This window comes from Syngnathoides biaculeatus, chromosome 4, assembly GCF_019802595.1.
Source record: "Syngnathoides biaculeatus isolate LvHL_M chromosome 4, ASM1980259v1, whole genome shotgun sequence".
In the NCBI taxonomy this organism is placed as follows: domain Eukaryota; kingdom Metazoa; phylum Chordata; class Actinopteri; order Syngnathiformes; family Syngnathidae; genus Syngnathoides; species Syngnathoides biaculeatus.
In genome coordinates this window covers 17,623,626-17,650,290 of record NC_084643.1, presented here as the reverse complement: position 1 = coordinate 17,650,290, position 26,665 = coordinate 17,623,626, and the positions used below count along the sequence as shown (strand labels likewise).

The window sequence follows — 26,665 nt, the reverse complement described above, 5'->3', positions numbered from 1 at the left end:
GTACATTTATTTACTACTTTGATGTTCAAAATTAAGCACAAACATTCAAAAACATTTGAGATAAAACCTCATATTGGACAGAGAAACTTTATTGTTGAATGTTCTATGAAAGCGTAGTTCCATAGATTAAAATTTGGAATTTATTCAATGAAGTACAACAATATTTCTGTCCCTGGAGCACAGACTTCTTGTCAGGGTTATGGGCCAGATTGAAGTGTTGCTGGGCCCATGAAACATAGTCATGGGGAATGTTATTCATACCACCTGAAAGAAAGCATGTCAGGACAGGAGTGTGATGCGCCATCAGTATTCTCCTCTGTGGAACTAAAGCCATGTATACCAAATAAGGGACAGATTTAGTATGTTACCTTGTGCAGTGAACAAGGGGAATTGTTAAAAAGTATTGAATATAAATACTAGCCAGCCAAATTTGCATTCCTACGCATTTTTAATTAACCACGTTATCATAACACATAACTCATTCTTATATACAGTAGCTGTTGGATAATTGTCAACTATATAGCATAAATGTTGACACAAATAGGAAACGGGGGGCATAAACTATCAATCTGATACAGTGAAGAAAATAAGTATTTGAACACCCTGCGATATTGCGAGTTCTCCCACTTGGAAATTATGGAGGGGTCTGAAATTTTCATCGTAGGTGCATGTCCACTGTGAGAGAAATAATCTAAAAAGAAAAATCTAGAAATCATAATGTAGCACTTTTTTAACAATTTGTGTGATAAAGCTATTTGAACACCTGAGAAAACCAATTGTTAATATTTGGTACAGTAGACATTGTTTGCAATTACAGAGGTCAAACATTTCCTGTAGTTGTTCACCAGGTTTGCACACACTGCAGGAGGAATTTTGACGCACTCCGCACACACATCTTCTCTAGCTCAGACAGGTTTCTGGGCTGTCGCTGAGAAACATGGAGTTTCAGCTCCCTCCAAAGATTTTCTCATGGGTTTTCACCAGAGCCTTGATATGCTTTTTACGGAGTCACTCATTGGTTTTCCTGGCTGTGTTCTTCAGGTCATTGTCATGTTGAAAGTCCCAGCCATGACCCATCTTCAATGCTCTGAGTGAGGGAAAGAGGTTGTTCCCCAAAATCTCACAATACATGGGCGCGGTCATCCTCTCCCTAATACAGTACAGTCGTTCTGTCCCATGTGAAGAAAAACACCCCCAAAGCATGATGCTACCACCCCCATGCTTCACAGTAGGGATGGTGTTCTTGGGATGGAACTCATCATTCGTCTTCCTCCAAACACAGTAAGTGGAATTATGACCAAAAAGTTCCATTTTGGTCTCATCTGACCACAAACCTTCTCCCATGACTCCTCTGTATCATCCAAATTGTCATTGGCAAACTTAAGACGGGCCTTGACATGTGCTGGTTTGAGCAGAGGAGCCTTTCGTGCCATGCATGATTTCAAACCATGATGTCTTATTGTATTACTAACAGTCACCTTGAAAACGGTGGTCCCAGCTCTTTTCAGGTCATTGACTAAGTCCTGTCGTGTAGTCCTGGGCTGATTCCTCACCTTTCTAAGGATCACTGAAACCCCAGGAGGTGATAACTTGCATGGGGCTCCACTTTGATTGAGATTGATTGTCATGTTTAGCTTCTTCCATTTTCTAATGATTGCTCCAACAGTGGACCTTTTTTCACTAAGCTGCTTGGCAATTTCTCCGTAGTGCTTTCTAGCTGTGTGGAGTTGTTCAAATTTGTCTCTGGTGTCTTTGGACAGCTCTTTGGTCTTGGCCATGTTACAAGTTTGAGTCTTACTGGTTGTATTATTATTATTATTAAGGGTCAGAATTCTAGCTGATACACAGGTGTTCGAATACTTATTTTCTGCTGTATCACACAAATAAATTATCAAAAAAAATCATACATTGTGATTTCTGGATTTTTCTTTTTCGATTATCTCTCTTACAGCCGACATGCACCAACAATGAACATTTCAGACACCTCCATGATTTCTAAGTGGGAGAACTTGCAATAAAGCAGGGTGTTCAAATACAGTGGTGCCCTGGTTCTCGAACACAATCGGTTCCAGAAGGCTGGATGAAAACCGCTGATTGTCAATTTCGGCATGTCATATTTCTTCAATAGCTCCAAAACACACACAGGAGATTCGTATTCGGCTATCAAATCCTTCTTGAAATCGGCAATTTCACGCACCACTTTCCTTTTTTCAGCACCGGCAGTCCACTTGGCTTCTTTGTAGCCATGATTGGTGGTTTATATTGCTCAATTGGAAGAAAAAAAGTCACTACCGGACATGTCCGTTTGCAGAGGAATGTGTGGGTCAACTGTTTACACGTTACTTTGTTTCCGGGTTTTTTTCAGGGGTGCGCTCGAAAGCACAATAACAAATTGTCGTGGGTCACCTGGTTGGGGCGTTCAAAGACTGATTTTCGTTCGAAAATCAAAGCAAAAAAATCTTGAAATTTTCAGACATTGAAAAACCGAGGTATCACTATACATATTTTCTTCACTCTAGAGCAATGATAGCCCGTTTTGAATGAATAGTAAACTACTGCATTTAACGTTAACTGAAATTCTAGTTGGAAAAATCTAAAACATGCAGTTGGAGTTCAACTGAAAATCATTTTTCAGAGTCACCACCTACCGACAACATCCAGCTGGTAGGTGTGATTGATGCTCCCATACTGGTTTTCCACCACACATGTATAGTTTCCCTTGTCGGAGGGCACTACAGATTCCATGATGATGGTCCAAACATGGTCACGTACCTAAGCAGGGGACAAAAAAATTTCACTGGCCTGTACAACATTCGATGTAACTTAAAGGGCCACTGACACCTAAAACCTAAAATTTCACATGTTTTTAATAGAAAATAATCATCTGGAATGGTTTATTCTGTTATTTCACGGCAAGTCTGAATGTTGCCGTACATTGTTTGTTTCATCTCCCGCCAGGGAAAGTCTCTCTCGGACTTTGTGTTGAACAAGAACCAGGAAGTGAAGTTTTTTTGCAGACGCCTCCAGTGGTGAGGTCGCATATTTACACCTATTCTACCTGCAAGAGATAAGATGTTTTTTCTCCGTGTTAGCCAAAATGTCAGCTCATTGTATTGTTGGATTTTGCTGGAAAACTCAGGAGGATGGATTCACCCTTCATATGTATCCAAAAGACCAGGTTTGTCGTGATAAATGGATTGCACAGGTGCAAAGGACGAGAGCTTCATAGGTACTAAATGATAGGTAGGTATGTATAGAGCTATTAAAAAAAATAATAGTTGGGGAGCCGAAGACATAACCCTTCTCTCAGAACATCACAACAGAATAACAACTTAAAGTACGTAAGTCAGGAGCGCTAAATGTGTCACCGTCGCCGGGGCCGCTATCGGTTGACGACGGAATGGTGGATCGGGTAGCGAGGTTGTTTGGCCCCCCCCCCCCCCACCAGCCACCGGTGTCTGGGCACTTCTAAAGTAGTTACTTCGCCCGGCACGGGTCCTCCTGAGTACGCTACATACTGTTATACATACTGTCGGGGAGTTTGTTGTTAGTTAGAATTGATTTGCATATCATCTAAATACGGCTCAAAATAATTGGGTAATCTTGCCCCGCTCACTTCACTCGATTGTGAGATGTTCACTTCTTTGAAAAGAGCTTCTGTGTCAGAAGGGGCATCAGAAAAATCTGCAAATGTCCCTTGTCCTTGTCCCTAACCTCCCCCATAGCAGGTGCCATTATGCGTTTCCTATGGCAACTTTCCCAGTGTGACATCGGCAAATGACGTTGCAGGCAATATGGCCGCCACTGTGATGTCGAGAGACTTCTGCGACTTTGCGCATTAATGATACGCTCTACTCTTATTTTTTTTTTTGTATAGACAGTGAAGTGAATAATATTATGTACTTTTCATAACAATATCTATTTTAAAATGTATATTGAGCTGTCAGTGGCCCATTCATCAAGTCAAAATCAAAAGTCCATAAAACATGTTGGGAAGGTTAGTTAAGAGAAGCGTGAAAATATTCAGAGATTCTTTACCATTCGTTTAATGAGGATATTCTAAATAAAACCGATATTACCCGACTGCCAGCAAAATCTAAACTTTTCTAAAGCCAGTTTGAAGATTTGTAAAAATGATTATCCATCCATCCAGTGTCTTTAGCTGATCCAAAGTCAGATTGCAGGGGCAGCAGCTTAAGCAGTGAAACCTAGAGCAGGGAAATCCCTCTCCCCAGCCACTCGTTCCAGATCTTCTGAGGGGGACTGCATGGGATTTCCAGGCCAGCCTTGGATACCTAATCACTTCGTTATTTTCTGGGTCACCCATGGCATCTCCTCCCAGGGATGTGCCAAGAACACCTCACCAAAGTGAGTCCAGGAGGTACCTTAACCAGATGCCCGAGACACCTCATCTGGCTCCTCTCAATGAGGGCGAGCCACTGCTCGACTCTGAGCCCCTCTTGGATGATCAAGCTTCTCACACACTCTCAGCCCGGAGCCCGGACACCCTGCGGAGGAAACCCACATCTTTTTCTTTTGGTCATAACCCACATCTTGTGATCACAGGTGAGGGTCAGAACGTAAATTCACTGGTAAATAGAGCTTTTGGCTCAGCTCTCTCATCACCACCACAGAAAAATACAGTCTGCATCACTATAGATGACCCGTCTGTGGATCTCCCACTGAATTCTTCCCTCACTTGTAAATAAGACACCTGAACTCCTCCACTTTGAGTAGGAACTCAACCCTGAGCTGCAGCAATCATGCCACCCATTTCCTACTTAGGCCCCGGGCCTCCCATAGCTGTAAAAAAAATGTATATACCTGTGTAAGATTACAGGAATTGTTTTGAGCCTAACTGCATCACAAGGAAAATCTGAGTGCTCATGTAATAAATTCGCCTCATGGCAACCATGTGAAAATGGTACTTTTTCCATCCAGCCATTTTCTGACCGCGTATTTTCATTGAACCCTGGTCCTCAGAACTGTGAGGCAGATGCTCTAAATTTGTTCACCGTGCCGCCCAGGTATTGTTTGCATCTGCTTTTTGCTAATGAACAGCTAATATTGTGGTAAATTAAGTGGAATGTGATGGTAACAAGGTCCAACACTATTCTAATTTCCTGTTGGAAACAACTTTCAAGCAGCAGATTTATATTCAACCCAAAGGAAAATTGTGTACATGTTTCATATACCTGCACCAACCTGTCTTAATTAGCGTCAACAGATGACTGGTTTGTTTCACGTTATAATTCCGCAAATCTTCCAAGACCAGGACTCAGTGATTAGCCAACAGACCTTTAAGGCAATGGCAACATCAAACATGCATCTACAGAGACTGAGCAATATGTTTTCCCTCATTTAGCCAACACAAGGGGTACTCCAACTGCCTGCTGCCAGATGTGTTGTGCTCGACTTCATACATGTGGTCTACATTATTCTTTTTTTCCTGCACGGATCTATGCAGACGAGATATAGAACATGAACAATAGAGGACTGGCCATAAAAGCAAGCGTGAGTGAGATGACAGACATCCTGAGCCGCCAATGGAGACCTTTGCACTGTGAACGAAGGGGGTAGGGGAGAACGGCAGCCAGATGGTAAAGTGTGCTGCCTGGCGGAGGGAGGGAACAGGCAGCTGGGAGGAAACTCCTAAAATGTGCCCCAGCTGGGAATGAAGACGACGTTGAGACGTATGAGACCAGGCTAAACTAGCCATTATTGTACCTTGATAGAAATAGCAAAAATTGAGGAGGTGGAGAAGGAGAAGCAGAGGGTTGTCTTTCTTTTTTTCAAAATGTGCAAATAAATGCACCACATCCCCTTGTGACTTTAGAAGCGGGAGGTTATTACAAAAAAACAACAAAGTGAAACAAAAAAACATGCAGCACAAAAGAAAATGACTGATGGTCTTGAGAAGTCAGTTGATTTAATTCATCCTTTGTGATTAAAATTTGTGTGGCATAGAAGCCATGACAAAAGAAATCTAGTAAATATCTGGCAAACATCTGCTCAAAAATTTGCCTCAGTTACTGGAGACATTGTCTTATCTTGAATGTTGCAATCTCCCATTCAGATTGTTTGGATAGAGGGTGTGTTTAGTCTTTGCACTGTGCAGCATAAGATCCGTGTCACTGTGATATGCATCTAATTTTCACTACATTACAAAACACACAATACTTAGTCCAGAGGGATGGTTGGTGATGCCCTGAGAAGATGAGGATACATTTGCATTTGTACCATAACAAGTTAACAACATGTTGAAGAAGGTGATGGTTGGAGATATTAGAAGAATATTAAGTGACTTTAAAAAGACAAATATTCCTGACCTTGAACCCCCCAATTCGATGGTCTCTTTTGAACTCCTTTCCATTCTTGTACCATTTCAATGTGGGTGTGGGGTTCCCACTGGCCTGACAGCGGAACTTGACAGTCTTGCTGGCAGGGACAGCATGTAGCTTTTTCTCCATTTTTTCTGGATGGGCCCACTGTGGAGCCATTGCTACACCAAAGAAAGACAGAAAATCAATGAATATTTAAAACATTTGATTTTTATATTGTTTTCTTTAAATGTGGTGGGTTTTCAGGTACAGCTAAAGATTGGACTGAATCTGACAGAGGTCAGCATTTTGGAGTGATTCAGAAACTGTCACGCAAAACACGCACAAAATCTTTGATCCTTGAACCCTTAAGACAATTACTGACTAAACTTTATAGCCATTTGATCAGTGATATCAGTATCAACCGATAACGAGCATTTTATGCTGATTGGCAGTGTCATAATTTGCGGATCTGATCAACAACATTGATGGGCAGGGTGGGCATGTCCAAATAAATACAGTATATATTTTTGAGCAATTAATTACACAATTATATAGAGTAAACAAACAGATCATTTAAAGGTCTGTTGTCATGAAATGGATGATTTTTACGTTGTTATTAATGAAAAAACCGCAGCCGGTATGGACACAGCCATTTTTTCCCCACCACAAAACATGACATATATAGCTTTTTGTAACTCCTGCCATGAAAATCCTCTTAAGGGATTGGTTTTTGAGAAGAAACAGGAAGTGACGTACAGGGCAGTTGCACACTCAAGCGGTCTTGTCCGTTTATACTAGTTTTACCTGCTGGAAGGTAGCTCATTGTTCCTTCATGTTAGCCAAAATGCCGGCTCGTTGTATTGCTGGATATTGCTTGAAGACTCAGGAGGATGGACCCAGTTTGTCGTGAAAAATGTATCACACAGTTGAAAAGACGAGAGCTTCGTGGGTTCCAAATGACAGGTAGGTGTGTACACAGCTCCAAAAAAAAAAAAAGGGGGGGGGGGGCGTAATCTGTAAATCAGGGGTGCTATATGTGTCGATGTGCACATTGGAAGGCTTCCATGCAGCAGCCACTGAAGGACGGCCTCCGGCCTTGTCGACACGCCCGCGCCGGCCTTGTCGACACGCCCGAGCCGGCCTTGTGGATTGCTGCTGGCCTTGACAACACTGCTTTGGCCAGGGTGGCTCGTCGCGGCGCCGGGCCGTGGTGGCTCATCTCCGCTGCTGAGGTGGATTGGATGGGGAGGCGGTTTGGCCACGGTGTCGTAGTTGCTCGTGGGTGGAGCTGTTTTTAATCACCACTGCGCAGAGGTGCATTTGACAGGGAGGCGTTTTGGCTGCAGCATAGTCGACGCTCGCGGGCGGCGTTGTTTTTATCACCGCCCTGCGGAGGTGGATCGGATGGGGAGTTGGTTTGGCCACAGCGTTGGCTTTGCTCGGGTCGCGGCATTTTTGTCTCCCCAGCGCGGAGGTGGATCGGGCGGGGAGGTGGTTTGGCCGTGATCCGCATATAATCTAAATATGGCTCGAAACGATAGGGTAATATTGCCCCGGTCACTTCACTCGGTTATGAGATCTTCTCTTCTTTAAAAAGAGCTTCCGTGTTAGAAGAGGTGTGTTTTTCTCCCATAGTAGGTAGACAGTGTGTTTTCAATGGTGAACGTCCCAGCGTGACGTTACGGACAGAAGATGCAGCCAATATGGCGACCACTTGGATGTCAAATGACATCTGCAACTTTGCGCATGGATGACGCGCTCTCCCCTCATATTTATTTTTTCGTATAGACAGAAGAGAATAATGCTATATGAATTTTTCATTACAATATCTATTTTAGAATGTTTATAGGGATGACACTTGACCTTTAAGTAGATTCATTGCTCCATCTTGTGTTTGGATCACCATCATGTGATTGGTTATGTTTTTTTAACTCGATAATCAGCCACAAAAATCCAGATTGTATAAAGTCTGTTAGTTATTTTAGATTCGAAACATGAAGATCCGAAACAGCAGCACTAGTAAGTCAAAAGGGATCAGGGATCACTCACGGAGTAGTTTTTGACTGCCTAATAATTTTGCTTCCTCTGAAGAAGATTCCTCATCCTCATCATCATCCTCAGACGAAGCCAGCATGTCAACTGTTTAAAATAGAGTGTTATATAATGGACATTTTACTGTAGTGACATGATTTCATAACAGTCAGTGGTTCGTGTTTCATTAAAATACCTGTGACGTTGAAAAAGACACTATGGTTGCCAAACGTCATGCATGCGTACAAGCCAGAGTCTGCCAGCTCTACTGTCTCAATCTCTAGCTGGCCATTGCGAATTCGTGTGTGTTCTCCATCCACTACAACCACATGGTCTTTGGTCCAGTTGACAGTATGCAGGGAGTCTTTAATGAAGCAACTTAGGTCCAGACGATCCCCAAGATAGAGGGTGAAAAGTTCTGCTTGTGTTTCCACGGAGACTAAAAGCAATAGTGAGAAATGGTTTATTTATTTAACAGTTCAAATAATGTTATTTCCAAACATACACAATAAAATAACTACAACAACGAAATCTTTTCCAAATCCACATATAGAGAATATAAATTACAGATAGAAAAAATGAAAACTATTGGTGACTTTATAAACCAGTCAGATGACACAAAAATTAGGTTGTGCATTTGAAAAATGTACTTTCATCATACAGCGATGACCAGGAGACAATAAAAAATATCTTCCTTGATTTCCTCATGGCACAGTGCCTGCTGTGCTGCTTCTCCAAATTAAATTGCATCCTAAATGGGGCTCAATCAGCAAATAGGCAAGGAGCTACTTGTGAAAATGAAGGTGAAATTTGATTATAGGAATGACGACCAGGGAAGTGTCACAGAACAGGACACCTGAGCCCCCCCGCCCAGGTCTAAATTACTACATAGCCCAAGAGGGAGGAAGTAACCAAATTATTTTGACACAGAGTGAATGGTGTTATTTGTGGGGTTACAAAAGGTAGGAAATACATCACCGGCCAACTTTTATTATATTGATGCTCAATTTATACTACAAAAAGAAGCAGTGAGGGTCACTTTTGAGTTATATTTAGAATTAGTTGTATTTTTTGTATACATTAGCACATGTCATTTTTACAACGTTTGAAAAGAATGAAAGACAAGTAGACATCACAAAATAATTTGTAGAAAATACACATCACAACAGCAAGCACCAAAAGAACATAAATTTAATACAAATCACAATGAAGCTCACCACACAATAGCAGCCAAGAAGCCAGACAGTTAGCATGTGCACATGAGCGCACAAGTGAGGGCTTGCAGCAAGGGTTCTACTACCAGTTGCTATGGTGACCCCACTTAGGCCTAGTAAAAGGTATTTCCTGGATTGTATATGTCTGACAGGCCCTTAATCTCAGCAGGAAAAGGGGCCGTCGGGTAGGATCAACTTTCTCCTCAGAAACAATTTAAGGGTCCAAAGCAGAAGAGACAGTTACACTGTATAGTAATCCAACCTGGATGCAATCCTAAGTACAAGGAAACCCTCTTGCTCGGTGTGAGGACCAGTCAGTGAGTTTCTGTTCCTGCCCTCTAAACAGCGATGTCACAGATAAAGCTCTGTCAACATCCCCTCTGTTAATCTTGCGGCAGACATAAAACGCCCAGAAAAGTTGTAACAAATTCCTCGTTGTTTTTTATTGTAGACCACAGTCCACAAAACCTGTGCTTGGGGGAGACTGTTACAGTGTATTAATGTGTGAATTTAATGATGAGGAGTGGACACAAATTCTCTTTCAACTCTTCACCATAAATCAAGTATAAACAATTCATCTGAATATCAGGATGTTTGATCTCAGTGAAGCCTCTTGCCCCTATGATTGGATTACACTGGAGTAAAGATTCTCCCCGCCCATCTGGAGCTTTCCTCCAATTATGTGGATTGACAATGATTGACATGATTTAAAATCAAACTAACAACAGAAATCTTTAAAGGAATCCATGTGAAGTGTTTAGCCCGCCGACATGTTTACAATGAGGGGCATAAAAAAAGATCACTGGTGTGAAAGGAAGAGTTGGCGCCAGTCGTTGAAACACAAACTAGGAAGCAATATGCTGCATGAATGACTTCTGGGATTTCCTGTTCCCACTGAAGTGATGGCTGAATGCAGCAAAATCTGATGGTTGGTCGAGGTTCTGTAGTTAAGCAACCACAAGATCTTGAACAGGTGGGCTATGTATAGAGGGGATTGATTGCAAACAAAAGGCAGGACGTGCAGGAAGCACAAGATTACCACGATGACTATTAGCAAATCCCCAAAAATTCAACAACGAACTCTCTTGAAAGCACTCCTTCCACTCCACACCTTTTCACTGCTAAATGAGCAGTAGAGACAATTAGCATGCATTAACAGTTGGGAGTAACTAGGATTACTGCGTAGGGCAAAATTAGATGTAAGGTATTCCAATATCATTGGAATGAAAAAAGCAACATTTGGTTTCGCACCACAACTTTAAATGGGCAGCTCAAGAGGGGAGGGGGGAATCGCACCAGTGCAACAAAAATACATATGGAACACTTTCCTCCAAAATGTACTCAGTAGTCATTTTTATTAAGTTTTTAAAGAAAACATATAATTGAAAGATGATAGTCACATCATCCCACATGGTAATGCAAGTGCTTGCACATTAATTTCTGCATGTATAAACAGGTTTTGTCAGCTCGATGTGTTGATTGCATCACCAATGCCTACGTTTGATGCATACATATATACACACGTATATACATATACACGTGTATATACGTATATATGTGTATATACGTATATATACGTATATATACACGTATACGTATATATACACGTACACGTATATATACACATATATACACATATATGTATATATACACGTATACGCATATATACGTATATATACACGTATATGCATATACACACACATAATACATACACATATATACACACACACATATATACTATGTATACATATATAATATACCTATATATATATACCGATATATATACATACCTACATATATATACATACCTACATATACCTACATATACATACCTACATATACCTACATTATATATACATATACATATATATATACATACTACATATAATATATACATACCTATATATATATATACATACCTACATATATATATATATACATACCTATATATATATATATACATACCTATATATATATACATACCTATATATATATACATACCTATATATATATACATACCTATATATTATACATACTACCTATATATATACATACCTATATATATATACATACCTATATATATAATATATATATACATACCTACATATAGATATATACATACCTACATATATATATATACATACCTACATATATATATATACATACCTACATATATATATATACATACCTAGATATATAATATACATACCTATAGATATATATATATATATATACATACCTATATATATATATATACATATATACATACCTAATAATATATATATATATACAGATATACATATATCATACCTATATAATATATATACATACATATAATACATATATACATACCTATATATATACATATACTACAATACCTATATATATACACATATATACATCCTATATATATAACATATATACATACCTATATATATACAATATCATACCTATATATATAATATATACATACCTATATATTATACATATATACAGAACTATATATATACACATATATCATACCTATATATATATATACATACCTATATATATACAACATATATACATACCTATATAATATATATAGATACATACCTATATATATATATAATACATACCTACATATATATATATATACATACCTACATAATAATATACATACCTACATATATATTATATACAATACATAGAGATAGAATAATACATACCTAGATATAAGATAATTAGAGACAGACCTAGATCTATATAACAGATATACATACCTATATACGATATATCGAGTAAGAGGGACAGAGATAACAGAGATACCAGAGCCAGAGATCTAATCGAGACAGGTACATATTACATAGAACATACATAGTATACTCAATACTACATACGCTATATACATAAACCATATATACATACCTATATATCATTACACAGATAGACAATACCTAGGACGATACAGAAAACAGACCGTAGAGAGATACAGATATACATACCTATATATAATACATAGATAACATAACCTAGATATACACCTATGTCAATATTCCAATACCTATCTATATACAGACCTATATATATACACATATATTCATACCTATATATATATATATATACATACCTATATATATATATATATACATACCTATATATATATATGCATATATACATACCTATAATATATATGCATATATACATACCTATATATATATATGCATATATACATACCTATATATATATATGCATATATACATACCTATATATATATGCATATACATACCTATATATTATATATATATATACATACCTATAGATAAGATATATATACAATACCTATACGATTATATATATATACATACCTATATATATATGATATTCCCATACCTCATATATATATCTATATATCTACATCCGCTATATCTATATATATATAATATACATACCTATATATTATATATATACCTATACATACCTATATATATATATATATATACTATACATACATATACATATATATATACATATACATACATATACATATATATATACATATACATACATATACAATATAGATACATATACATACATATACAGATACATATACATACATATACATATATATATACATATACATACATATCATATACAACATAAATATAATATATATATATACATATATACATACATACATACATACATCACACACATATATACATACATACACACACACACACACACACATATATACATACACACACACACACGTATACACATTATACACACACACACGTATACACATGTATACACACACACGTATACAACACACACACGTTACATACACACATACATACACACACACACACATACATACACACACACACACAACACAACACCGTACACATGTATACAACACACACACACATACATACACACATACATACACACACACACACATACACCATACATACACACACAACACACATACACACACACACACACATACACATGTATACACACACACACACACGTACACATGTATACAACACACACACACACACATACACATGTATACCAAACACATGTATACACACACACACACATACACACAGACATATACATACACATATATACAAACATACATACACACATACACGTATATATATATTACACACCTGCATACACACATTTATATATACACACACCTGCATACACACATATATATACACACAACCTGCATACACACATATATATATACACACACACCTGCATGCATACATACATACATACGTATATATGTATATATATATATATAGATATAATATAATATATTATTATATATACACATATACAGCATCAACATACAACGTATATATTATATATATATATATATATATATATATATAATATATATATATATACACATATACATACCTACATACAATACATACGTATATATATATACATATACATCCTAATACATACATCGTATATATATATATATATATATATATAATATATATATATATATATATATATATATATATATACGTATATATATATATACATATACGTATACGCATATATACATATATATATATCCATATACGTATATATACGTTATATGTATATATATATATACGTATAGATATATATATATATATACATATACGTACATATATATATATATACGTATACGTATACTATACATACATATACATACATACGTATACGTATACATATCATACATATACATACATCGTATACATACATATACAACATATTATACACATTTATACATACACTATAGATATATACACATATTACATACACGTAATATAATATACACATATTACATACACGTATATATATAATACACATATATACAATACACGTATATATATATTACATATATATACCATACCACGTATATAATATACACATATATACATACACGTATATATATTACACGTATAACATCACGTATATATATACACGTATATACATACAAACATATACAATTATATACACATATATATACATACACGTATATATATACACATATATATCATACACGTATATATACACACACACAGTATAGATACACTATATACCATAGAACACATATATATATACACACGTAATATACACATATATACATACTATATCATACATACCATATATAACACTATAGATATATATACACAACGTATATAACACTTATATAATTATACTACACATATATATACACATATTACATATATATATACATACACACTATATACCATATATACATATATAATTATACATACACATATATATACAACATATATTACACACATATATATCATATACATTATATCTTATATACATACCATTATACATAATATATATATAGATATATACATTATATATATATACATAGATATATACATATATTATAACACATATATATATATACATATATATATATACACTATATATATACATATATATATACTACATATATATATATATATATATAATACATATATATCTATCATCTATAATATATACATTATATATATACATATCTATATACATATATAATATATACATATATATATATATATATACATATATATACATATATATACATATATACTACATATACATATATATAATATCATACATATAATACATATATATAGCACATATATATCATATACACCTTATATATATATACATATATATACATATATATACACATACATACATATACACATATATATATATACATATACACACATATACACATATATATATATATACATATTCACATCATATACACACACATATATATACTATACATATACCATATACATATATATCATATCACATATATATATAATACAATATATACATATACACATATATTATATAATACATATCCACATATATCCATATATACAGATCCACATACATACATATATACATATACACATATATATCTATACCAATCTACACATATATATATATACTATACAATATATAATATATACATATACTATATATATAAGACATATACATTATATATATATAGACATAACATTATACATATAATACATATACATATATATATATATATTATACATATATAAAACACATAACCGATATACATATACATATATACATATACATATATTATATCCGCATAATAACATATATACATATATAATAATACATATATATATAACAGATATAAATATACATCTATATATATACATATATATATAACATATACATATACCTAGATAATACATATAATAATAATATACATATAATATACCATTTAATACACATATATATACCTATATATAATACAGATACATAGATACATAGATCATATACTATGCGTATACATATACAACATATATAACCATATACATATATATATTACACATATATAACATTCATAATATATATACATATACATATATATCTAATACATAGATATATCTACATATACATATATATATATAACATATATATATATAACATATACATATATACATAGACATATTATATAGACATATTATAATATACATATATATAAATATAACATATACACGTATATATATACATACATATTATATATATATACAATATATATATACCATATACATATCTATATATAACACACACACACACACAATTAATATATATATATAACAACACACACACACATATATATATATATACACACACACACAACACATATATATATATATACAACACAACACACACACACATATATATATATATCTATTAGATTACACACCACACATATATATATATTATATATACACACACACACACACATATATAAGACTATATATATACACACACACACACACATATATAATATATATATATATACACACACCACACACACACACATAATATATAATATTATACACACTACAGCACACACACACATATTATATAATACACACACACACACACACCACACATATAATATATATACACAACACACCACACAACAACACACATATATATATAACCACCCACCCACATATATATATACACACACACAAAAACCCAAAACATATATATATATATATCTGTATGTGTGTGGTGTTTTGTGTATATATATGTGTATGTGTGTGTGTCGTGTGTGTATATATATATGTATGGTGTGGTGTGTGTGTGTATATATATATTTATGTGTGTGTGGTGTGTTGTGTATATATATATGTATGTGTGTGTGTGTTGTGCATATTATATATATATATATAAAATAGATATATATAACACGCCCACACATACATATATATATACTATAGATTACACACCCACCACATACATATTATATATACCACACACACACACCACACATATATATATATACACACACACACACACAATACATATATATATATATATATATATATATATAATATATATATATCTTATAGATATAATATATATATCCTATATATATTATATACACAACACACTATATATACACGCACAACGCATATATACACACACACGTGCATACATACACACACACGCGCATACATATACACATGCGTACATGTATACATATATACGTATACATACACATACGTACACATATACACACACACATATATACTCGCATATACACATATATACACACGCACACATATACACATACAAATCCACGCACACATTTATACATATACACATGTATATACATACATCTATACACACACACACATACATATACACAGATACATACACATACATATATACATATATCCATACATATATCCATAGATAGAAATATACATACATATATACATACATACATATATACATACACACACACACACACAGGGTGAAATTCGTATTGAACAGGATTTTACCTTATCAAATATATATAAAATTTGTATGTGGCCCACCTCCTGCCTGCAGTTAGCTGAGATAGGCTGCAGCATACCTGCGACGCTAGTGAGGGTAAATGCTTCTTTATACTCGTGTGGTCGGTGATGTCACTACAGCTACCTTATGCCGCACGCAGTTCATCTTTATTCTCTGATGCAACCCACGTGCTCAATTTTGAAAATGTACTGCAGTTCTCCTCCAAGTCGGGGGTGTCGCTATGGATGGTATTGGCTAGACTGTTAAAGATGCGGTAACAAAACACTTCTGCAGCAGACTTGATAGCACTGTACACAGAATACTCAGACTCACAAGTTAAAAAGTACAACTACTACATGAAGTACCTATGCTCTGTATTGCAACATTTAAACAGCATATCGTGCACAGTATTAGAAGAAATGGGGACAAATACTGTACGTGAAGAAAAAATGTCAAAGAAACCTTGAAAATGTTCAAGCAAAGTACATTTCCTATGATCTGGAATCAATGAATGTGTGTACAAGTGGCCTCTGCGGGAATCAATGCATTTAATTTGATCAGTGAAGTCTTTTCGTATGGGCGTAACACACAACATGAAGCCTCAAGACGACAAAAACATGCATAAGGTACTCGATAATTTCCATAACTATTTTGTTTCCCTGCTCAATACAAAAGCAATGAAACCCAATGCTGCTTCTGTGATTGTTTGTCGACAGCTGAAGCAATCCGTCACCCAGCAGGGAAGTGGGGAAAAGTGAAGCATTCCTAAACTGAAGTCAGTGGGGGAGCGGGAAGGGAAGCAAAGAGGCGCATAGATAAAACCTGGCCATTTGCTGGATAAGGACTTAGAAGAGTCTCCCACTCCCCTATGCAAATAATAATTTAGAGCTCACCTTGAAGACAATCATTCTCCATAAACCTTTTTTAACAATGACCCAGAGTACCACAGCCTCGTTCTTTCTTTTAAAGTATGAATGAATCATTTTTTCCTTCACTTCACACTTCCACAAAAGAAAACTAAGAAAAATAAGAGAAAAAGACAAGTAACCCTTAAACCTTTAGTGAATGCCCTTGATCCACAGATGACATTCATTTACATGCCTGTCCCACCGTTGGTTCAACTGCAACCTTTGTGAGTTTATTTTAGCCCCCAAGAGACCCCAAAAACTTCCTCCCGCTCGATTATCATGATTAAAATGAGATTATATCCCTCTGCCGCTTCACACTTCCGACTATGGTCTGTCAACACCCACAGGTTTAGGCAGCCATTACAGTGATGGTCTCTAGTCAAAAGGAGCATTTATAGAACTTCTGTTTCATCACGTCTTCAATCCTTATATGGAAGTGAATGAGTTGAGCCAGAAGTCCCACTATTCAACTTTTCGGTTTAAGGACTAAATGTTCTCCAGAACTAGCATGTTAAAGAGCTTCTTAGTAAGGTCCAGTACTCGAGTTGTTTTCTGGAGCACATATTTTGCAGTACAATGCTGCAGAGAGGAGTGGTACAAGTGAAAAAAAAAAGTGGTCAAAAACTGCCAGAAGACATTTTTGACATCTCCCAAGAATATAGTTTTCACAATCACAAATTTCAATATAATTAATGGACCTACCACCCACATAATAAAGATTATTTTACTTTTATTGCAATTTCATTATTTGCTTCAATATGACCTTATACGTTTAATCAACAGATAAAGTGTTGCCCATTTGCTAATCAGACAAGGATGTGTTGTGGAGCCGGTGGTTGTCCTTGATCTTTGTACGGAGAAAACCGGCTGGTGTCATCCTGCTATCCCAGGCGTTGCCATGGAGGCGAACGACACCAGATAAGGAGCGGAAAGTTACCATCCCAGCCCAGGACCAGACTGCGGGTGTGTGTGTGTGTGTGGGGAGGGGGGGGGGGGCAGCCACACATATAAAAACCTTGTGTTACTGGGCAGCTTTTGTCTTCTTCTTTGGCTATCCTGCCAGAGGACACACGTCTCGTGTGCGGCAGATACCTAGATAAGACCTGTACTGCACATTCTTTTGTAATAAATCCATTTGCTGTTAACTTTTTCTAATCATTGGTCATATCTTCCTCGATTCGTGAACACGGGTAGGGTCAAAACTCACAAATCCCTACAATACCCATCAAAATTTAAGGATTTCTTCATTGGCTAATGATCCATGCCCCAACAAAATCAGTTTAACAGTTTGTGCGTTACACTGATACATTATAGGTGCAAACTACTTTATTTGGAAGCACCGCAATTTGAGAAGTTGAGAAAATAACTGAATGAGGTACATTTATAGATCAAGAACCCAATAAAAATTTTCACTTACACCTGACAATGCTCTGAGATCGATTCTTATTCAGACTGTCTAAACTGAGTGTAATATGCAAGACAGGCCATTGGACGACGCTTTATCTTGCAGTGCAAGCCCATTAACTGCTTGTGACACCATATAAGAAAATGTCTTTTAAATACTTTCGTCTGTGTATATGTGTTATGTTACAACTAAGTGATGTATGCAGTAAATATTCAATTTGCTGGAGAAGCATTTGAAGTATTATCATGCTATTCTTTGATTGGATTGGGTTTTTTCCCCCCCAATAGTGGCTATCAATAAACATACAATAAAAACTTGTTAGAACGTAATGCTTAAACATGGCCATTCCCTGTAAAGTTTTGTACACCTCATTGTAACTCCCGCCATTAAAATCCTCTCGAGGGATTTGTTTTCGGGAAGAAGCAGAAAGTGACGTAAAGGACAGCGGCGCCCTCAAGTGGACTCGTTTGTTTCCATTAGTTTTACCTCCGAGAAGGTAGCTCGTTATTCCTTCGTGTTAGCCAAAATGCTGGCTCATTGCATTGCTGGATATTGCTTGAACACTCGGGAGAATGGATTTACCCTTCATAAGTTTCCAAGAGACCCGGGTCGTTGTGAAAAATGGATTGCAAGGGTGCAGAGGACGAGACCTTTGTGGGTTCTGAATAACAGGTAGGTGTGTATACAGCTACAAAAAAAAAATAAGTTTGGGGCGGACCACGTAATCGGTCTCTCATAACATAACAAAAGATCCACGTACAAAATAAGTTGATGTGCGCGTCGGACGGTGTCGGGCTGCTGCGCAGACGGCAGTTAATCTGAAGAACTCAGCCAAGAATGCCTCACTCAGCCGCGTGCGTGCAGTAATGCACCCCGGCTCAACGGCGTTCATCGAGTAGTGCGGCGGCTATGAACATCCCCCTAAAAGCAGCACGGCTCGGCTCCATTATATACCACCACGGCGCTGTGTTCGGCGGTCACGACTTACGCAAAGGCTGCGCGTCAGGCTTTGCGGAAGGGGACAGGGGCGGCTCTGAAGAACCCAGCTGAGAATGCCTCACTCAGCCGCATGCGCATAGTAAAGCGCCCCAGCTTGACTGTGTTGTCCATCGCATATTGCGGTGTCTGTGAACACCCCACTAAAACAGGAAGGCTCGGCTCCATTATATGCCACCACGGCGCCGAAAATCAGCCACACCGGCCGAGGCACCGCGGTCGGTGGTCACGGCTTCTGCAAAGGCTGCGCGTCGGACATTGCAACGGGGGCGGCTCTGAAGAACCCAGCCGAAAATGGCTCATAGAGCCGTGTGGGCGCAGTAAAGCGCCGTGGCTCGATTGTGTTTTTCATCGCAAATGTGGCGTCTATGAAAAAACCCCTAAAGCAGCACGGCTCAGCTCTGTCATAAGCCACACCGGCCGGCTGCGATAAGCCGCGATAGCTTATCACCGCCGCGAAAGTGGATCGGACGGGGATGGGGTTGGGCCGTGATCGCATATCATCTGAATATGGCTCGAAACAGTGTAATATTGCCCCGAGGGCTCAAAACAATAGTGTAATATTGCCCCGGTAACTTCACTCGGTTGTGTGGTGTTCTCCTTTTCAAAAAGAGCTTCCGTGTCAGAAGGGCCGCGTTTATCTCCCATAGTTAGGGTGCACCGCGTGTTGTCATTGGGGAATGTCCGGGTGACGCCATAGACGGAGTATGCAGTAAATATGGCGACCACATCGATATCGTAGAATGACACTTCTGCAACTTTGCGCATGGATGACGCGCTCTCCGCTCACATTTATTTTTTCCTATAGACATTGAAGTGAATAATGTTATATGTATTTTTCATTACAATATATATTTTAGAATGTTTATAGGGATGACACTTGGGCTTTAATGACTAAATGGCTGATGGAGTGTTATAGTAGGCTCCTGGGAGGATAAATCTATGGGGGAGAAAAAAAGTGTTGCTTATTTTGGACATTATGAAGACCCACATAACAGATTTCGTGAAAACAGCCATCAAGAGATCAAACTCCATTCCAGCTGTGATTCCCGGAGGTACGTTTTTGTTGCCATTGGACATCCGCGTGAATCCTGCTTTAAAAGCAGCGCCCCGCAGTGAGTGGTCGGCTAGGATGAGCAGTGGCAAGAAGTCTTTTTCAAAAAATGGTCGCATGCGAAGATCATCCTTCTCTGAGGTTGGCTAGTGTATTTTAAATAATACAATCATCAACGCATTTAGAAAGGCGGGACTGCTACCAAAGGAGATCAATAAACTTCATTGGTAATTGTGCCATGAGATGAAAATAACGAGGGTGACAGAGAATGACAAAAATGCCGTGACGCAGACATTATGTGCCTCTTCAATTCCGATATGGAAGACGTGGACTTTAGCAGATTCAGTGAACAGGAGGATGAATACAAACAATGACTTTCCTGTGTTTGAGCCACTTTACTGCAGTGTTTCAGTCAAACAAGGTATTTAAATAAATGTTTATGTTACAAAGTCTGTGTGTGTGTTTATGGATTTATTAAGTTCACAATGTACTGACACCTTTGGAATATATCTGTGGCGCATACAGCTCGTGTATGGGGGGGGACGCCACAAGGAGTGGGCGCGGCATATCAATCAGTGAGTACGGTCGTCCATAGAATACGGTATTTAAAATTAATTCTAGTTCAAACAACATTGCTTTGCTGATTTATGGACTATCAGGAGTAAAGATAAAATAGATTAAAAATTCAATTCAGTATGAAAATTCAAAAACCAAGGGGGGGGGGGTTGGGGGAGACAAGGAAAAAGTTTATCGCACAAACTTACCTTCATCAGGAATGGCAGGGCGGCACTGTGTCGTTAAAATTTGGGCAAGAAACAGAAGCACGCCTGGCCTCATCAGCATCCTGTTGAGGGAGCTACAATTGTTGGCTTTTCTGCGACTGGAACTCCATTCAGAACTTTGGGGCATCAGCAGCGGGTCATTTGCTGATCTATTGAAAACAGAAGCACAAATTCCCTTTTTATCATCTCTGGTGTCCTTTTATCAGGTTTATAAAATAATTTAAGCTTTAAATGACCAGGATTGCCTTTTTCAATGTATTCTAGTTTGACATTTCACCAGGCAGTTAAGAGGTCTGGACTTCTCATTAATATTCCCATTTAAATATGCTTTGCAGTGATTGTTTTGCTGCGCTTATCATTTTAAACATGGAAAACAACATTGCTATGATTGGTCATTGGTGAAATCCTGGCAGCCAAGCGTTCAAATGTTTACGATGGATCATTCTATGTGAGGTCTCACTATCATTGTGATTAGGGTTGGACATCAAGCAACTGATTGGATCAGTTGCAGTGAACAAAAGTGTCTTCAATGTTAAAATAAATGACTAGTCACCTTAGAGCAACACTTGGATAAGATGATATAGTACAAAGGAGGCTTTCACAGTGTGTAGATGTCTGACATGCTCCCTCCCGCTCTGAGCCTCAGCCTACACCACATGGAATGTCAGTCAATTCAAATTGGGTGAGTAAAACAATAAAATGCGTATATGCTGACGTTGAAACAGCTAACAAGTTAAATGGTGGCTTTTGGCAATTAATTTACTTTTCAAACCAACGTAAGAGACAACAGAAAAAAAGTTTAACACTGAGCTAAAGCCTTTAGGTCAAACTACAGTGGTACCTTTACGTCAAATTACAGTGGCACTACTTACGAAATTCATTCACTCCAGAACTCGTTTCACGTGATTTTTTTTTTTCATAAGTAGAAGCGCTTTTTACATGTAAATGGCCTAATCCATTCCAAGCCAACACCCCCCAAAAAAGCATAAGAAAAAAATTGAAAGTACAAAATGTGAAGAAGAATAAAAACTATGTTGATTTCTGTTTGCTGTTGGGCGACTATAGGAAAAGAAGGGTGAGTGAGAAGCAAAAGACATCGTGGGGGACGGAGGAGGAGGCAAACGTTTGATAGCTGAGAGAAAACGTAGGTACAAATGTATGGACAGACACAACTTAGTTCTACAAAAATTTCTTGAAGCCCAAGAAGGATAAATAAATGTGAATAGAGACAAACAAAAAACTCGGGAAAAAGTTGTAATTTACAAACGTGCACTAGTGTGTGAAAAACGCTGTGTCGAAGCGCTAGCATGTAATCCGGTGATGCTAGAGTGTCGAAAGGAAACTAGCATCATGAGTAAAGATGGAGGTCTTTCCTAGCCAGTAGGATACCAAGAAGATGCTCTGTGATAGCCAATGGGAGAGCAGCTCTATCGAGTCAATTTAATACCAAGATACATGATGTTTATGTTCAGTGGAATCTGGGGGCTGCAAATAGCAGCCCCTATTTTTGCCTTTCATATCCTCAATTTTCCTTCATAACAAACAACCATTTTCCCACAAAGAGGCGTTTCGTAACCTGAACTTTTAATTACAAGAGACATTCGTAAGTAGTGGTCCCACTGTAGCAGCATCATGAATGTGGACAAAAGACACATAAATATTGATCAATTTCTTAATCTTTTTCTTAATGTTTAGCGTCACTTTTGTTTTCAAAATTAAATGGTATTGTGTGACGTTCCATTTCGTGCCAGAATGTTGAATTCCAGTGCATACCCTTAAAAAATAAAAGGCTCCAAGCCTAAAAGAAGTCAATTCAAAACTCACACATAAAGCTTTCGACATGATGAAACAGTCACATAACCAATTTACAAATGTTATATTAAACTACTAAGCGGAACAATTAATGAAGATTAAGTCAATTGCGTTACTTACACATACATTGGCTTTTATAGACTTACTAAAACCCCAAGTTAAATGTTCATTTTAGTCTATGGTACGGGCTTCTAAGAAAACAGATGTTCATAATTTGGACACCCCTTTATTTTAACCATGTACATTTTTGACCCACCTCCCTAAAAGAATCTGAATCGAAAATCGTTTGGAATTACAATCGAAATGACAAACCGGAATCAGGACTGGAATCCCTCAAATTCAAATGATGTCCAACTCTAATTATGATCCAGAATACACAAAGCGTTGGATTGTTTGCCTACCATTAGTGAACGTGAGTAGCAACGTTCCAATGGTTTGCATGTTTTGGTGGCAGGCGCTGGACTGTTCACCTTTTCAAAACCCTGGAAATGCACTTCCAGCAGTGTGTGAAAGCTAATGCTTACAAAGTCATCCTTCAAAAGATGGACACGAACGCAAGACAATTCTGGTTCTTAGTTGCTTAGGGATTTCTCCCAAAATAAATAACCATTGACTCCTCGACTCATCAGATTTTCGCATGTGATGTAAAGGTTTGCACAAAATGCAGCGTTGTCTCGCAGCCATTTTTACGAAGCCTAGCAGATGAGTATCAACCACAAAGTGGGCATGCACTTGAATACTAATTGATGAAACGGCGCCACAACAGCACTTTCAAATCCATGCATTTTGCAAGCCTTTGAGGTTTATTGGAGTTTGTATTCAACTGAAAACCCATATAGATGTAAAAAGACAAATGTCACAGACTCATTTTGACCTACACTAGTGTTCAATATAATAGCAGTCCCACATGACTAACCAGATTAAATCCACATTTTTAGTATATTTTTGATTGCTACATGTCAAACAAGAGTTACCAGTAGATGTAAATTCTCTGAAAACCAACAAGACCCAGCATTCACCATATAGACAAGTTCAGCAGAGGTCACCAACCTTTTTGAGGCTGAGGGCTAGTTCATATGAAGGGCTACATGGTCTGTTTGCACCAAACAGAGTTCAGTATATATAAAATAATTTTTGTTTTATTTTTTTTATATTATACAACATTTAAAAAATTACATGAATGTAAGCAAGTCTGATTTGCAACTTAAAGCACAAATAATTTCTGACCTGTGCTATTTTTAAACATGCCTCGCGTGCGCCTAGAGTGGTCTTCGAGGGCAAACATGTGCCCGCAGGCACCGCGGTGGTGACTTTTAAGGCAATTGGGCAATTTGTTGAAAGTATGTCTTAAAAAAAAATAGCAGTCACTCATTGACATTACAAACTGAAAAATATTTTGTACAAACGTGTTGTTTCTAGGATTTACCAATCCTTTGAATCACTAATCTAATATTTAGTTGTATGATTTTTAAACTGCTTCACATCTGTGTGGCATGGAGTCAACCAACTTGTGGCACCTTTCAGCTCCTTTTCCACGACATTAACGACATTCCAGAATTCATTTACATTTCTCGGTTTTGCTTCAGAAACAACATTTTTGATTTCACCCCAAGGGTTCTCGACAAGATTAAGGTCCGGGGATTGGGATGGCCACTCCATGATATTAACATTGTTGGTTTGGAATCAAGACTTTGCCTGTTTACTATTGTGTTAGGGGTCTTTGTCCTGTTGTAACATCCATTTGAAGGGCATGTACTCTTCAGCATAAGGCAACATGACCGCATCAAGTATTTTGACATATGCAAACCAATCCATGATCCTTGGTAGGCGAAAAATAGCCCCAACACCATAGTACACGGGTGTCAAACTCAAGGCCCGGGGGCCAGATCTGGCCCGCCACTGGATTTTATGTGGCCCGCAAAGCCAGATCTAGTGTCAATTTCCATGATTCTTGTAAAAATCTATTCCAAAATTTCAAGTTGTCATATATTATGAATCATAAAGTTGCGATATCACAAGCATTTTTTATGTTACCAAACGTGGATAGTTGAAAAACACATTACCCTTGATTTCTGATTCCAAAACTAGTTCATGAATTGGTGATGTAAAGATGAAGAGATGATTAAATATTTTTGTTCCACAGTCAAAACAGCCCTCTGAGGGAAACCGGAACAACAATGTGGCCCACGAGAAAAATGAGTTTGACACCCCTGCCAAAGTAGGAGAAACATGCTCTTATCATGCTGC

General features: G+C 37.0%; 1 protein-coding gene across 3 annotated transcripts in view; it reads right to left on the bottom strand.

Moving 5' to 3' along the window:
- Positions 1–26,665, bottom strand: part of fgfr1a (fibroblast growth factor receptor 1a) — a 57,766-nt gene that overhangs the window by 20,810 nt on the left and 10,291 nt on the right. For 2 of the 3 annotated variants that reach the window (XM_061816733.1, XM_061816734.1), the window contains exons 2-6: positions 22,589–22,755; positions 8,551–8,793; positions 8,373–8,462; positions 6,330–6,502; positions 2,649–2,772 (exon numbers count right to left, since the gene is read on the bottom strand). In XM_061816733.1, coding sequence (XP_061672717.1) covers positions 2,649–2,772; positions 6,330–6,502; positions 8,373–8,462; positions 8,551–8,793; positions 22,589–22,733 — 775 coding nt within the window. In that variant the 5' untranslated portion in view covers positions 22,734–22,755. The remainder of the gene's footprint in view (positions 1–2,648; positions 2,773–6,329; positions 6,503–8,372; positions 8,463–8,550; positions 8,794–22,588; positions 22,756–26,665) is intronic. The other variant, XM_061816735.1, reaches the window with a different exon arrangement.